The sequence below is a fragment of the Lissotriton helveticus genome, chromosome 6 (assembly GCF_964261635.1).
Source record: "Lissotriton helveticus chromosome 6, aLisHel1.1, whole genome shotgun sequence".
Taxonomy (NCBI): Eukaryota; Metazoa; Chordata; class Amphibia; order Caudata; family Salamandridae; genus Lissotriton; species Lissotriton helveticus.
Genome location: NC_136067.1, coordinates 1290967971 through 1290984529, shown reverse-complemented (window position 1 = coordinate 1290984529; position 16559 = coordinate 1290967971). Strand labels below are relative to the sequence as shown.

Below are 16559 nucleotides of genomic sequence, written 5' to 3'. Positions count from 1 at the left end.
CTGACTGAGAAGAGTCAAGCAGATTATTCACTTCTAAGTAATGAGTTAGCTGCTTATTGACTGCGGCTTCCATGACTTCAGAAAACAGAGGGAGAAGGGAGATCGGCCTGTAATTTTGTAGATCCAACGGATCTGCCATGGCTTTTTTTAGTATAGGTCTGATTTGCGCCCGCTTCCATTTCTGCGGGAAGGTGGCTGTGATCAACGAGTGATTACATACCTCAGCAATGGGGGCCACTAGGGCCGCGACCAATGTAGTAATAATAAACAGGGGAGCCACGTCTGAAGAAGAGCCAGATTTTTGATGGACCTGTGATGTGTGGACATTGTCCACCGTAATGGCCTCAAATGTTTCTAAGACACAAGCCATGGAATCATTATACTTATTTGACTCCGCACTAGGTTCCATTTGTAGGCTGAAGGAACTATAGATTTTATCAATCTTTACCTTGAAGTGATTGGCAAGATCATCACAAAGTTGTTAGAAGAACTCACATAGCTTAGATAATGAATTCTGTAAAAAAACTCTTCCAGGGAGCTCTTTAAAATCCTTAAGGAACTCACAAGCCCAACAGTGCAATCCTATAATATCCACTTCTCAATCACATTGCGATAATCTTGCTGTACACTTTGAACAAAAAAATAACAATAGCTACTATTCTTTCGCAAATAACACAATACCTATGACTCAGGAATGTCAGGAAGTCTCAGTCTTCCACCCTTGAACTTTTTCAATCCCGTTACAGAGTATCAAATACTTGCCCAAATAAATACAATAAAAACTGGTTCTCTGTCGGATCTTGTCCCCCTCACATGATTGCCTATTGTGTTTCATTCAATCACAGACCCTTTCCTTGCAGTCAGCCACCATTTCACTTAAATGGAAGACAGCACGCATCAAATCCCTTCTTAAAAAACCCACGACAGACCCACTGGACATGTTAAACCATACACCAATATCCCTACCTCCTTTATATCCAAAAATCTTTGAGTCTCTAGTTAATCGTCAACTAGTGTCCTACCTTGAGTCTAATCGCCTGCTGAACTCCACTCAGTCAGGTTTCCGTGCATCTCATAGCACAGAATCAGTCTTAATAGAGGTCACTGATACCATCAAACTGGCCTTAGACCAGGAATCCTCAGCTATGCTGGTTCTCTTGGATCTATCAGCGGCATATGATACCATCTCCCATCAAATCTCAGTGCAAAGAATGGGGGAGATTAGTATCACTAGTAAAGCCTTGCAACGGAGGGAGAACTTTCTGTCTGAATGCACCCGTTCTGTTCAGTTGGGCAGCTACTCATCTAAACTTATGGTCTTGGATAAAGGAGCGCCTCAAGGTTCAATCCTGAGCCCCACCCTTTTCAATGTTTATGTGGCTCCCCTAGCAAAACTCATCAGGTTATGTGGCTTTGAAACCATCTCATATGCAGATCACACACAATTCGTCATTACTATGGATTTTAACTCGACTCTTACCAAATTTAAAATCAAGGATTGTTTGTTAAAAATTGCCTCATGGATGACCATACATTTTTTACACCTTAACACGAATAAAACAGAGATCCTTTTATTTGGAAAAGTCCACTCAGTTGGGTCGGAAGAATTCTGGCCATCAGAGCTGGGTTTACCTCCTACACCAAAAAATTATGTAAATCACCTAGGAGTTCTCTTAGATGATAATTTCACCATGAGTGAGCACGTTAAAAGCAGTTCGTGAACCTATTTTGGCCTCATGCGAATGCTTAAGAAAGTGTTTCAGTGGACCCCTCTACTGGCCAGGAAAACTCTAGTCCAAGCCTGATAATACATTGCATCGTTTACGGAAATGCCTTATTGGTGGGAATAAATGAAAGCCTCCTTGCTAGGTTCCAGGTGGTGCCGAACACAGCTGCATGCCTTATCATGAATCTCCCTCCTCGCTCTCCATCGTAACCCACGTTGCGCTCCCTCAATTGGCCACCGATTAAAAAAACGTGCCCCTTTCCAACTTCTTTGTGTAGTCTGCAAACCTCGGCACGGAAACGGATCCTGTTACCTCAAAAACAAATTACAGCCGTATATTCCTGCCCATTGGCTTAGATCCACCGATCTACTATTATTACATCCCAAAAGTATCCGAATGACCAGTTTTGGGAATCGCTCATTTTCATTCCTGGCCCCGCATCGCTGAAACCAGCTGCCCATGTCAATCCACCCCTGTGATGATCTCACTATCTTTAAAAAGCTTCTGAAAACTTGGCTATTCAACCTGGAATCTTGCCATTGTACAGTGTAATGCCCCCTGCTGCCTTGGCGCTTAGAGATCCCCTCTGGGATGATTTGTGCGCCCAATAAATAAATCAGTAGTTTGTGGTTGACTCAGATCAGATCAGCTATTGATCCATGAAAGAAATTCCCTGAAACACCAATTTTCCATCATCCCATATACACAGGATGACCACCCTTTGCGTCAAGCGTAGAAACAGAGCAGAAAGTGACCAAGAAAATTAGCCGTTTTTTGAATGAGTCCACTTTTTGAAGCGTGCCACCCAACTTGGTTCTTGCGCTTAAATATATGATGGCAATCAAGGTAAAGGAAAAATATGGCCACAAAATAATAAACAGTAATTTGATAGAAAAAGTATGTATAACTTCTAAATTTAAGTAATGTAGGTGTTTGTGTCCAATCAACAGTTGAAATAAAAGATAAAAAGAATTTTAGGCATATTTAGTGACATATACCTTTTAAAATACACTGTGACTTCTCGGCTTCTAAGAATATGGATCTACCAATGCTGTCGTAGATCTTAAAATGGTCGATATGATGAGTTTTCAGATGCTTTAGAGTACAGAAATGTTTGACCAAAGTCCTTTTTTCCTTACAATTGGCAGGTTACGAGATGACATGACCGTCTGCGTGGCAGATTTTGGCTTGTCTAAGAAGATTTACAGTGGGGACTATTACCGGCAGGGACGGATAGCGAAGATGCCTGTGAAATGGATCGCCATTGAAAGCCTGGCAGATCGCATCTACACTGCCAAAAGTGATGTGGTATGTAAACAGGACTATTGATATCCTGGGCGAGTCAAAGGTATTGTAGTCAACTTAGTTGGCATTTGTGGTATCTTATTCCTAGGGTTACTATTGTCACATGTTCATTAGCACTCTTAGAATGCATACTCAACTTGGGAGAAATTACAGACCTTTGTGTGTCAAAAACGTCATTGGTTCTCTCCAAACGGCCAATAAGAATTCCTCTTCTGGCGAGTCATAGACATATCACTGAACACTTATTTGCAGTGAGGCTGTTTGTTGGATGTATTGCTGCACTGAGGCCTGCATATGTGAACGAAGTACTTTGTATTGCATGTCATCAAGGGCAGAACAGTAAAGCTGGCAGATTTTCATGTTTGATTCTCAGCAAACGAACCAGATTCTTTTAATGAAGGTTACACAGAACTCTGAGTTGGGTAAAGCAGCTAGTAGTAATTCAGTGCTATTAGATGTAAACCGGCAATGTCCCTTTGTGAAGAAAAAATAAATCCATGATAAGAATGAAAGTTTTCGCAAAATCAGTGTGAAAACTATCCATATAAATATAAAGTAATGTAATTTCTACAATTCGGAATGCTGACCTCTTGAAAGCTGAAGCACTTCAACTTTTGAATGGAGATCAATCAGGGCTAGTGAGTGATTCCTAAGGGGATCACACAGGTAATGAAGGACACATGGCACAAAATGGTGGTTTGGGCTTTCATTGGTCATTGGACCATGTCTCGACCATGCTATACAATTATTTCAAATGGCTACTAAAACGTCTACAAATTCGAAAAGGATAAACATTTCTGTAGATGTTGAAAACAGTTTTTGTTCCTGAAAAAAGTAATTCCATCTATACTACTGTGTTCTTTTAAAACAGTGCCATAGAACACAGCAGTAAGTTGCATGGATCTGTTGTGTGGCATGCAGCTGTTATTGCAGCATCATTTTAACTCAGTTTGCAGCTACAAAGGGATCTGAACCCTCTCCTAGGACTCATGGAACTATCTGCTCCTCGTGAATGAGTGCATTCAACTGCCCTAGCATGTGGTGTTACAGAGAGTTTAGCAGGAGTGTGCTGGGAGCTTGAAGTCAAAAACCCAATATTGTGACAGATTTACTAATGTGAAGCCTTGTGTGCCGTTGTATCAATTCCTTTTAGAACCAGATAACAAATGGGCTGGAACGACATTGGGTATTTACCACACCCAGTAAATATCATTACCCCACAGTGAGATATGTACTGAGTCCAGTATATGCCTCCTATTCGTAGTATTTCCAAAATGAGGAATTGCATGCAAAACAGATGTGTTCTGCACCACATTTCTCATGTATTGGAATATACCAAACATTCCCTTCCCCATAAATTTCAACATGTATGACCTGACTAGATGTCCTTGGAGAAAACTGAAAAGTGAGAAGTGTTTTTCACCCAATGTATAATTCCAAGCTCTGTGCAAATACGGTTTTGCACTGGGATCAAAGTAGGGCCTCTAGGTAGAATTGTAACCTCGTTGTTTTCCTTAATATGTTGAGAATTGCTAGCAAAGTCTGTTTCATAATGTCATGTTTATTAAAGTACCATGTTTGTAAAACAGCCTTGAAAATAAAGCCAAAAATTAATTAATAGGGTAATGTGGTAATGCTGCTTTCTATCAAGGGTGCCTATTGAACGTTATGCCTACAACAGGCGGTGTGGATAGAAATAGCGTCTGTGAGATTCTGGGGAACGGGTTGTCCTCAATTGTTGAGGGTCACTTGAAAATGTGTTACCCGTGGCAGATTGTTTTCTAACCACCCCCTGCTTCATTGTTTACAGTGGGCATTCGGAGTTACAATGTGGGAGATTATAACCAGAGGGATGACGCCTTACCCTGGTGTGCAAAACCATGAAATGTATGACTACCTCCTTCAGGGACATCGGCTGAAACAGCCTACTGACTGTCTAGATGAGCTGTGAGTATTTTCTGTTGCATCCCTTGTGATTTCTTGTGTCACAGGTGACTCTGTAAGGCAGCCAGGCTGTACAAATGTTGTATCTATTTCTCTTAAGAAATAAAATGTTTAGGGAAAGGATTCCATTGACAGCATGATTTTACAAAAGGGATTTATAACGTAACAAGGAGCTTACAAATGAGAACTTACTTTATTATTTGAAAATTTAGAGGTGGATGCAAAAGAGTTTGGGTACAAGACTTCATAAATGGTGAGTCCTGTGATAAACCATTGGCTATGAACAAGTGTGCAATTATAACAGGCAACAGACATTTTGTATGGAAGGTGCAAGATATGAGGTAGACATATAGGATATGCCACTTCATTGTGAGGGACCTTGTCAAAGGCGCATTACTGCAGAAAGTGAATCCCCTTTGAACCACTTCATTATTGACCTTCTACTCGCCCTTTGGTTGGTATTTGTTTGGGACATATGTGGGTGAAGGTAGCCCATCTAAAGACAAATCACTTATTGAAAATATTTTAAATCGTATGGCACAATGTTGCTTGTCCCAAATCCAACATGCATTATACTGGAGGTCCCTAATTAGAATCCTGCTTGCGTTTACCATTCGTCGGCCAAATAAGATGATGTGCTTCATCAACTTTTTTTCCCATCTAGGAATCAGTATTGCTTCAATTCCAGAAGATCCTATTCTAGGCAATTCCCCCATAGGAATTTCACTGTCTTTTGGACAGCAAAAAGACACAGAACACATCATGAACTTAAACAAAAGCGTGTGCTCTGCACTCCTACTCCTGAAAAACGAACTAGAACAAGCCAAATTATAACAGTCACAGCGCTTTATATGTCAATTTAATTTTAATTTATTTTCATATTTTAGTAAATCCTACAAAAACAAAAACTATAATTCAATTGTTCAAATTCATAATTACATAAGAATCTATATGTAGTTATAATATTAGATTGTCCAGGTGAGTATCACAAAATACAATCTTTGAGGTTCGATTAATACAGCCTATTTTCGCAAATCCTGCATAAAGATATGTTAATGTATAGCATTTTGAATTCCTTTTTTGTTAAATACTTTATTCAATTTTAAACGACAACACTTGAGCAGTTGTACACAGCTTTAAACATATCTCCCTCCAGTTATTTCCATTTTTGTGGCAGAGTCCACTGACATATCAATCATGCATGTTTATCTACGAGAAAATGTGCAAGAAAGCACATGCCATACATTGAACATGTATGAACGAACATCGTACATGATTACAGTATAACACAGTTCTTATCTTTACATTTCGCTATTACTATCAGAGGTGTCATTCTGGCCATTTATATTTCCCATTGGGTTATGAAGCTCCCTGCAAAATTCTCTCCAGGGTGCAATGTCCACATCTAGTTTTTCATCATTTCTACAGGCTTTCATGTGAAATTATGCTGCAAGAGACCATTCCCCCACATCCCTTATTCAGCTCTCTAATGTTGGGGTACGGTGCTCATCCAGCAAATAGCTACCGTACCTTTGGCCAGTACCAAGGCTAATTGTACCAATTTATACGCCATTTTTTGTTTCTTGGGTTTCGGTGTCAGCCTCGAGGCAATGCTCTGGTGTAACTTCCATTCGGATACCCACCCCCTCGCGTACCTTTGCTACCACAATAATCCAATACTGCTGCACCTCCGAACAATCCCATGCTAGTTGCAGAAACCATGTTTGGGCCCTGTTACATCTAGGGCATTCATGGGGACGGGTCGGATATATTTGATGAAGCCTCACAGGGGTTAACTACACCCACTGCAGGAAGTTGTAAAGCAACAGTTTTAGGCAATAATTTACAGGTACATTTACATGCCCTAGTCCAGATTTTTTCTGGCAATGGTGACTGTAAATTCTCGTTCCAAGCATCCCATGCCTTAAATACTTGAGTTCCCGAGTCGGCTCTCATAGCTTTATATAGCAGTGAAACCAACCTGCGCCCGCTAAGGCATGCAACACCACATCCAGAGTCTTCGACACCTGGGGCATTTTTGGATACGTAGGCCATGTAACCCTGACCAGCTCCATCAAGCCTGCATATTGTATATACTGCCCCTGCCCTATGTCAAACCCTCTCGTGCCTGTTCAAATGTTAGAAAGGTGCCGTTTACTTACAAATCCATCAAGACCAGGCATTCGCCCTCCCTCCAAGCCTGGAAGAACATATTCTAAGCCATTTGACGCACTGGGCCAATTACCAGATATTTAACTCCCGGTGAAATGGTGCGTGCCCGAGCATCCGTTCCATGAACATTTGCCATATGAATGCCGTTTGTTTAACGACGTATGGCAGATTTGTACTTGCACCTGCCGCCTCCATCAATATAATAGGTAGGTTCTATGGCTGCACTTGGCCTCTGAGTAGGCGCTTCTCCCAGTTATCTCCACCGTGACGCGTGTTGAAGGTGTGCTGCATGATAGTATAGGTCCAACCTGGGTGCCTCCAGCCCCTCAGTTCATAACACTTCGAGCGAACCTGTGGTGCTACTCTGCTATGTTTTCCCTGCCCAGAAAAGGTTTCAATTGTCTAAATACCGACATGGGAATATTGCACAGCGCGTTTTGCAGGGCATAAAGGCATCGAGGCAGTACCACCATTTTTGCCACAGCTATTCTGCCCATTAAGGACAGCGGCAGAGTGTTCCAGAATACTACTGAATGCTTCAGGGACTCAAGTACCTTGTTCATATTCAGTTGAAGCATTTGTCATTCCCTGTGTGCTACCTGTATTCCCAGATACCAGAAGTGGCCCGTCTTCCATCTCAATCCTAAATTGGACAATTCCTCTGTGTTATGATCCTTCAGCCCCGCTAGCGGGAACACCGAAGACTTTTGCCTGTTAGGCACATTCCTGAATATATTGCGAAGTGATCTAAAAGCTGCAGGATCTAAAAGCTGCAGGATCTAAAAGCTGCAGGATCTAAAAATATGGTTGTTTCCTATGGAATACCTTTTTCACAATCTCTCCTTTGGACTGGAGCCTTTATACCTCCGGGCAATTGTGTGCACTAAATAAATCTTTTTAACATAACATTTTCTTTACTGTTCAGAGTAGCCCCATCATACAGACCATTTCCTCAAGTAATTCCTTGTTAGCCACCGAGGAGCTCATGTTGAAGCTAAGTACAATTGGAGAGTGAAAAAATGTCAGCGTAGTCTGAAAAGAGGCAGGATAGGAAAACTCACTTTTACAAATATCTTGATATTAAACACACCCTGTGAAAAGATGGATGTATATTTACCTCCAGGCACCTAGGGGTCCATTAGGATGTCGGGCGGATTGCCCCCGCCAGGGTGGCGGTGGCCACCGCCACCCTGGAGGGGGCAATCCGCCCGACATCCGCATTCTAATTCCCCCCCGCCATATTAGGATGGCAGGGGGGACCGCGGCAGACGAAAACACTGTCCGCCGCTTTTCCGCCCCGGTCGCATTGCGGCCGGGGCGGTAATGGAACCATATGGTGGCGGTGTCTATCAGACACCGCCATCCATATTAGGGTGTCTGTCTGCAGCTGCTTTTCCGCGGCGGCAATGCCGCCACGGAAAGGCAGGCGGGGATTGCTGTGGGGGCTCCCTGCAGGGCCCCCAGGTTCACGACACTGTCAAGGGGCACATGGGGGGTACCTATGGTACCCCCCCACATTTGCATATGCAAAGCGGCAGGCACCGCGCGGTGCCTGCCGCTTTGCATATGCAAATGCAAAAAAGCATGTTTAGCATCGTGGCGGGCGGTGCAGAGTGCACCGCCCGCCACAATGCTAAAACTACAGGATGTGCCCGCCACTGTGGCGGGCACATCCTAATGCCCCCCACGGGACCCCCGCCCTTATGGCGGGCGGTCCCGTTTCCCACTATGGTGACGGGCGGACAAAGTCCGTCCGTCATCATAATGACCCCCCTAGTATCCATTTTAGGTGTCCAAAAAAGGAACTACATAAAGAAATCACAATCCATGCAAAGATGGATGTATATGTGTAATGCGGATCACTGACATAATATCGAGGGACATAATATCGACTATCAAAAATATCGGCGACAAAATATCGACAGACAGAATATCGACTTTGTATCTACAAACAGGTAAGTACAAAAATATCGAGTAAAAAATATAGTTTACAAAAATATAGTTTATAAAAATATGGACTTTATTAAAAACAATGTTAAATTAAATTAATATTAAAATGTAATTACTAAATTATACTTAAAAACACTTAAATTACCTTATAATAATTAAATAATTAATGAAAGTTATAAAAAAACATTTTTACAATCATATTTATTAAAACATACACATATATATATATATATATATATATATATATATATATATATATATATATATATAGTAACATAATATAATGAAATAATATCCATATTATTACCGTAGGATAGCGGAAGTGTAAAAATTACTATTCCCACTCCAAAGAATGCAACAGTAGGGAAAGCTTTGGATAGCGTAGGGGTCAAAATTACTATTCCCATTCCAGTGAGTGCAACAGTAGGGAAAGCGTTGGATAGCGTAGAGGTAAAAATGACTATTCCCACTCCAAAGAGTGCAACAGTAGGGAAAGCGTTGGATAGCGTAGGGGTTAAAATTACTATTCCCACTCCAAAGAGTGCAACAGTAGGGAAACCGTTGGATAGCATAGAGGTAAAAATTACTATTCCCACTCCAAAGAGTGCAACAGCAGGGAAAGCGTTGGATAGCGTAGGGGTAAAAATTACCATTCCCACTCCAGTGGGTGCAACAGTAGGGAAAGCGTTGGATAGCGTAGGGGTAAAAATTACTATTCCCACTCCAGTGGATGCAACAGTAGGGAAAGCGTTAGATAGCGTAGGGGTTGAAGTTACTATTCCCACTCCAAAGAGTGCAACAGTAGGGAATGAGTTGTATAGCGTAGAGGTAAAAATTACTATTCCCACTCCAGTGGGTGCAACAGTAGGGAAAGCGTTAGATAGCGTAGAGGTAAAAATTACTATTCCCACTCCAAAGAGTGCAACAGTAGGGAAAGCGTTGGATAGCGTAGGGGTTAAAATTACTATTCCCACTCCAAAGAGTGCAACAGTAGGGAAAGAGTTGGATAGCGTAGAGGTAAAAATTACTATTCCCACTCCAGTGGGTGCAACAGTAGGGAAAGCGTTGGATAGCGTAGGGGTAAAAATTACTATTACCACTCCAGTGGGTGCAACAGTAGGGAAAGCGTTGGATAGCGTAGGGGTAAAAATTACTATTCCCACTCCAAAGACTGCAACAGTAGGGAAAGCGTTGGATAGCGTAGAGGTAAAAATTACTATTCCCACTCCAGTGGGTGCAACAGTAGGGAAAGCGTTGGATAGCGTAAGGGTAAAAATTACTATTCCCACTCCAAAGAGTGCAACAGTATGGAAAAAATTAATTAAAAGTAATTACCAATTTAATATAATATAATAATTAATCAATTAAAATTACAAATTACAATTAATTTTTACTATTAGTTACCTATTCAAATTAATTACAAATTAACAATTAATTAATTAACAATTAAAAATTAATTAACAATTAATTCAAATTAAATACAATTAAATACATTGAATTATTTAATTAATTATGAATAAATTACTTCACACCCTATTCCCCTATAAACTCACAACCCGCTACAGAAAATAAATTAGTAAAATTAACATAATTAGCAATTAATCAATTAAATAAAATTAATTGGCAATTAAAATTTAATTAATTACCCATAAAATATTAATTAACAATTATTTCTAAAGAAATACCAATAAATATTTTTACATATTTAATTAATTATAAATAAATTACTTCCCACCCAATTCCCCTATAAACCCACAACCCGCTACAGAAAATAAATTAGTAAAATTAACATAATTAGCAATTAATCAATTAATTAAAATTAATTGCCAATTAAAAGTTAATTAATTACCAAATATAAATTAATGAACAAGTAATTAAAAATTAATACCAATATATAAATTTACATATTTAATTAATTATAATTAAATTACTTCCCACCCTATTCCCCTATAAACCCACAACCCACTACAGAATTAAATTACGCAAAAAATAAAAAAACAAAATTCATTAATTAAAATTAATTATAACATAAATACACACTTTTCACACATATAATAACATAACAAACACTATAAAAAATTCGATATTATTAAAAATTCGATAGTTTTAATAACCTATATTATATACTTCGATATTTTAACTTTCTATATTTTTAACATTCGATATTACATTACTTACCTTCGAAACTATATTTTTGATGTCTATATTCTGTCCATTAGATATTTTGTCCAGCCTATATTTTGTACTCGATATTATGTCCATTCGATATTTTGTAGTCGATATTATGTCTGTTTACCGTGTAATGCATGTGCCTCCAGGCACCGAGTGTCTTTTTCAGCAGTCACAAAAAAAACCTAGGGTATGATTTATCTCTTCTTTATCCAAGTTAGAGCATATAATGAACATGGTTGCAACACCTATCACAATAGAGGTCATGGTGACAACACAGGCAGCTCTGGAAACATAGTGAAAGGATTACTCCATGGGGCTTCATTGTGCGTGCATCCTGCCAGTACTTTTCTTTTTTTCTTTGTTGTGCTTGAAGCCATGCTATCTTCAACTTCCAAAATTGAACCATGATTATCTTTTGTGACAGTTTGGGAATAAGAGAAAGCTAGATTCTAGACGGTGCTACTGTCATGCTCGCAGTGGTGGCTTTAGCCCAAAGCTCTCATCTGTTGCTGATATCCACTGTCCATGCTGACTGACCATTGGCTCACTGACCATGCACTTGCTGGGTTCACTGCTATAAAGTCCCTCAGTGGTCAGCATTGTTGTTTCTTGTCTTTTGCATCTACATATGACCTTTTGCAGGAACTATAAATCATTTCCATCTAGATATTCAGAAGAAAGTATATAACTCCTAAATGGGAGGTAAAAAGTGTGAATGTACATGCTAATCAAATACAAGTATTGCTATTTAGAATTTTCTGTTCCACAACTTAGAAGCAAAAACAATTATTTGTTAGCACTATTGCATTATTTACAAGTTTAGAAATAGTGGGAAGTGAGCCAAATCATAATTTGGAAAGTTAACTTGGCTGTTGTGGCTCCTACAGGGGGGATTCCTGTTTGGAATGGAACTTAACTTAAATCACAGTTCCTGTTTAACAGTGCCAAATATGGAACTGTCCCACTCAGCAAAAGTGTAAGCCTCTCTATCTAAAACCATATACAAAGCCCCAGAAATAGTTTTTTAAAGGGGCTGCTTTATGAGTTATAATGTTATTTTATAACACTTGTATTTGTAAAGCCCACATATCACCCGAGGGTATCAAGGCGCTGAATAACAGATGTTTATTGTTATCCAACGGTACTCATTTTATCAACCTCAGATGGAAGAAGACTGAGTGGACCCACCAGGATGTGAACCTGTGACCATGAGGTTGAACACGGGCCCCTACAGGGGACGCTTAGTCCACGAAGCCCCCAGACAAAAACATACTTAAAGTGGCCTATGAAAGCCTAAGACAGTAGATACCTGTGGTATTTCTTGAGCCAGAATGTGAGCAGGAAAAGTAACTCGAGTCAGGCTTCTAGATAAAGTTTTGAAACTGGGTGTACCTTAATTCCGACTTTTGGAATTGGAGTATAAAATGAATTCTTATGCTATCAAATTAATTTTAATTTTACGGGAGTATTTTCAAGCTGGCAAACTTTATATTCTAAACCATGATTATGCTTTCAGTTGTAGTCCATGCTATGTTTGTATTTGGAAATTCACTTAAGTGAAAAGATGCACCTTTCACCATAAAGCTTCTTTTCAGATCAGACAGCAGCAACTGTAGATTGTCAATGAGGTGACACTAACCTAACATTAAGGAACAGGTGTATCATCAGATTAAATATTTTTTAAACACTTTATTTAGGCTAAAAATTCAGTGCAGATCAAATTAGCATTGTGCCATTAATACAATAAGACCATGATCGAGCATCATTCAGCAATTACAAAATGTAGTACGTCCTGGTAAATTAAGCATATATACATAATAAAATGTATAACTGCCAGCCAATTCTCTCTTACTCCCGTAGTGCAGTATTGCCATTATCCTCATCACTTTCTGATATCGACAATTCCCTCAATTGGGGAAATATTAAGATTCTCTGGCACTGTTCTCCTTCCCTCTTAACATATGTCTTAAAAGGTAACCATACTCTATCAAGCTTAATTATGCTGTCAGATGTTATGGAATACAGCCTTACAATTGAATGAATATAAATATATATATATATATATATATATATATATATATATATATATATATATATCAATAGACAAATCCTCTCCAGTGCAGAAAAGATACGAGGCCACATAGGGGAAAACACGGGAACCTTTAATGGAAAACAGCATAGGCATGATGCATTTCGGCGTTGTAGCCTTCTTCAGACGCCGCTGTTACCTGAATTGAAGCCAATCCCCGCCTTTTAGGTGTCCTGCTGTGCCCTCATAGGAGGGAATGTTCCGCCCCCAAGTCACGTGGCCGCACTGCCACTGCGGTCACATGGCCAACTACAAGTCCCAGAATGCAGTGTTTCCGGTGATGTGTTGAATGGGGATGGCTGCAGGGAAAAAGGCGCGTTGTGATAGGAAGGGCCACTCAGATTGGAATAGTGACCACAGGCTCCCTTGGGTCCCCATGACGCTCCAACCTCCAAGACGAGATTCTGCTGGGCTGTGAGCCTAAGTAACAGTGCACTTGGCTCCTCGTGCAGTCACGAGCCAATTCGGGCAGCATCCAAGGCGTTGTCAGGGACGGAGGTGAGCAGGAGGGAAACCGATACCTCGGAAGAAACAAACAAGCTGGAACAGCTGATGCCAGCAATCCTCCTGCCACTTGATAGAGCGGGGCCTCTTGCAGGCCACTGGCCGGCGTGTAGAAATCAATAAACAAATCCTCTCCAGTGCAGAAAAGATACGAGGCCACATAGGGGAAAACACGGGAACCTTTAATGGAAAACAGCATAGGCATGATGCATTTCGGCGTTGTAGCCTTCTTCAGACGCCGCTGTTACCTGAATTGAAGCCAATCCCCGCCTTTTAGGTGTCCTGCTGTGCCCTCATAGGAGGGAATGTTCTGCCCCCAAGTCACGTGGCCGCACTGCCACTGCGGTCACATGGCCAACTACAAGTCCCAGAATGAGGGAGGGAGAAGGAGGGGGAGGGAGGGAGAGGGAGGGAGAGAGAGGGAGAGAGAGGGAGAGGGAGGGAGGGAGGGAGAGGGAGGGGGAGAGAGAGAGAGAGAGAGAGAGAGAGAGAGAGAGATGGAGAGAGATGGAGAGAGAGAGAGAGAGAGAGAGAGAGATGGAGAGAGATGGAGATGATATAATGCACTGCCGATGACATCACATATTACATCATTCATGACATGGTCAGTGACATCACTGATGACATTGAAATTACATCACTGATGACATCATCCATGTGAAAAGCTGATGCACCTTCACACCCTCTAATATAACCTTTGATACACCCACTGTACAATACAGACTATCATTTCTTAAACCATCCACCATCCACATACAATACCAGTTAGTACATACGCACTCACTGATTCCTAGGTCTATACACTCATCCACTCATTCACCCATACAATCACTCATACGTGCAGTCACTCTTCAATACAACACTATCATATGCACTCATACACCTATACAGACACTCACACACCGCCACCAGGGCCGGATTGGAAACCACAACCGGCCCTGGCAAAGTGCTCGGCCGGCGCACCCCTTCCCACTCGGGGGGGGGGGGGGGGGGGGGGGTTGGAGGTGCTGCTGAGCTCTTTGCTGGAGCCGGTTTTCGGACGATTTTGATACAGGCAAAAACAGCCCTGTAACAAAAATGGCCCACAGGGGCCCAAAACCGGCCCGCACCCGTGCCTGGTGCCCGCTAAGGCCAGTCCAGCCCTGACCGCCACTCATTCATGGAGTTACTCACACACCTAGTCAGTCATGCAAATAATCAATCACACTCCCATTTACTCACCTATACAGTTATACACACACCACCTCACTTAGTCATACAGATACTAACGCATACTTACTCTCTTATATAATCACTGATACAAGTACACACTCATCTATACAGCCACTCTCACAATCACTGACTCTCACATGTAGTCATTTATATACTCCAACTCTCACATACACTGTCTTTTACATATGTAGTTACTTGGATATGTACCACTGAGACATCCATTCATTTACCAACACACCCATACACACACTTACCCAACCATACGGCCCTTCACAGATGCACTCTTGAACCCATACACCCAGTGAATCAACCACTCACACATCTATGCACCGAGTCACACACCTCCCACCCACCCACACACACACTCAGTCTCCCATACAAATACTCAGGAAACCAATCCATAACCCGTATATACACTCATGTAGCTACTGACCAACCCATGCAGCAGCTTATACAACAACAGACAGACTGAAGGCTGGATGACTGGCTCTGCTCAAAGTCCTGTAGACCCTCGGGCCAAAAAAGCCAAGCCTTCAAATGACTTTAGCTGGCCCTGCCGCCCACACTCTTCCCTCATTTGACAAACCTGCGTTCCCATCACCCTTTCCGTGCCATCTTGCCCCATACGGTCTATCTCCGCCCATGCCCCTTCACAGGGGTATTTTAAAAAGCAGAAAGCTTTCAAGGGTTACGCACTGCCTTGAAAGTCTAATGGGTGGACTGCGCAGAGTGAAGCCGGGAGACCCGTGTTCAATCCAGGCTTCCTCATCTCAGTTGAGCAAACGGTGTGATCCTAGGCAAATATGTTGTTTTATTGTGTCTCCTTTTCCATTATGAGCGCATTTGACAGCACCTTGAACTACAGCAGTTCCGGATGTACAATGTACAAAATAGTCTCTTGCACATGAACTACATATAGGAGGCAGATGGCGGCTGACTTGCCAATTGGTTCGCTACTGGCATCTTCGTCGATATAAACGAACGTACTAAAGGGAAACGCTTTCACGTTACAAAAATATGGAAATGTGAAACGTCTTGTTTCTTTGTTTACATAAAGTTTGTCGCACAATTTACTTTCCAAATTGTGCTGGCCTGGCTCGTGCTTGGGCTCTCATAGCCCAGACTGACCTGTGGTTTGGTTCTCCCATTTAATAGACTGGCTTGCCTGTCCTTGGTCCTAAGTGGGGCAGGAGGTGGGAGGGGATGTGTGTGTGTGTGCATGTCTGTATGTCACTAGCAGAGCTTAGGCATGTCAAGCAGGTGTGTCTCATGTAGGGTCAGACCGTGCAGGTGTGTCAGAGAGGAGCCGAGAGTATATGGGTCTAAAGTGGGCTCAGTGTAGGTGAGTGCCACAGGGCAGTGAATGTGGGTATCAAGCAAGGCAGAGTACTTCTCAGAGGGAGTGACGTATGTGTTAAATGTGTATATCAAGCAGGGTAGGTGACACACAGGCCGTATAGACGTGTCTCATGTGGGGTCAGTAC

General features: G+C 41.5%; 1 protein-coding gene across 2 annotated transcripts in view; it reads left to right on the top strand.

Annotated features, from left to right (window-relative positions):
* Nucleotides 1–16559, top strand: part of MERTK (MER proto-oncogene, tyrosine kinase) — a 570203-nt gene that overhangs the window by 528715 nt on the left and 24929 nt on the right. For both annotated transcript variants that reach the window (XM_078649038.1, XM_078649039.1), the window contains exons 17-18: nt 2876–3035; nt 4843–4979. In XM_078649038.1, coding sequence (XP_078505164.1) covers nt 2876–3035; nt 4843–4979 — 297 coding nt within the window. The remainder of the gene's footprint in view (nt 1–2875; nt 3036–4842; nt 4980–16559) is intronic.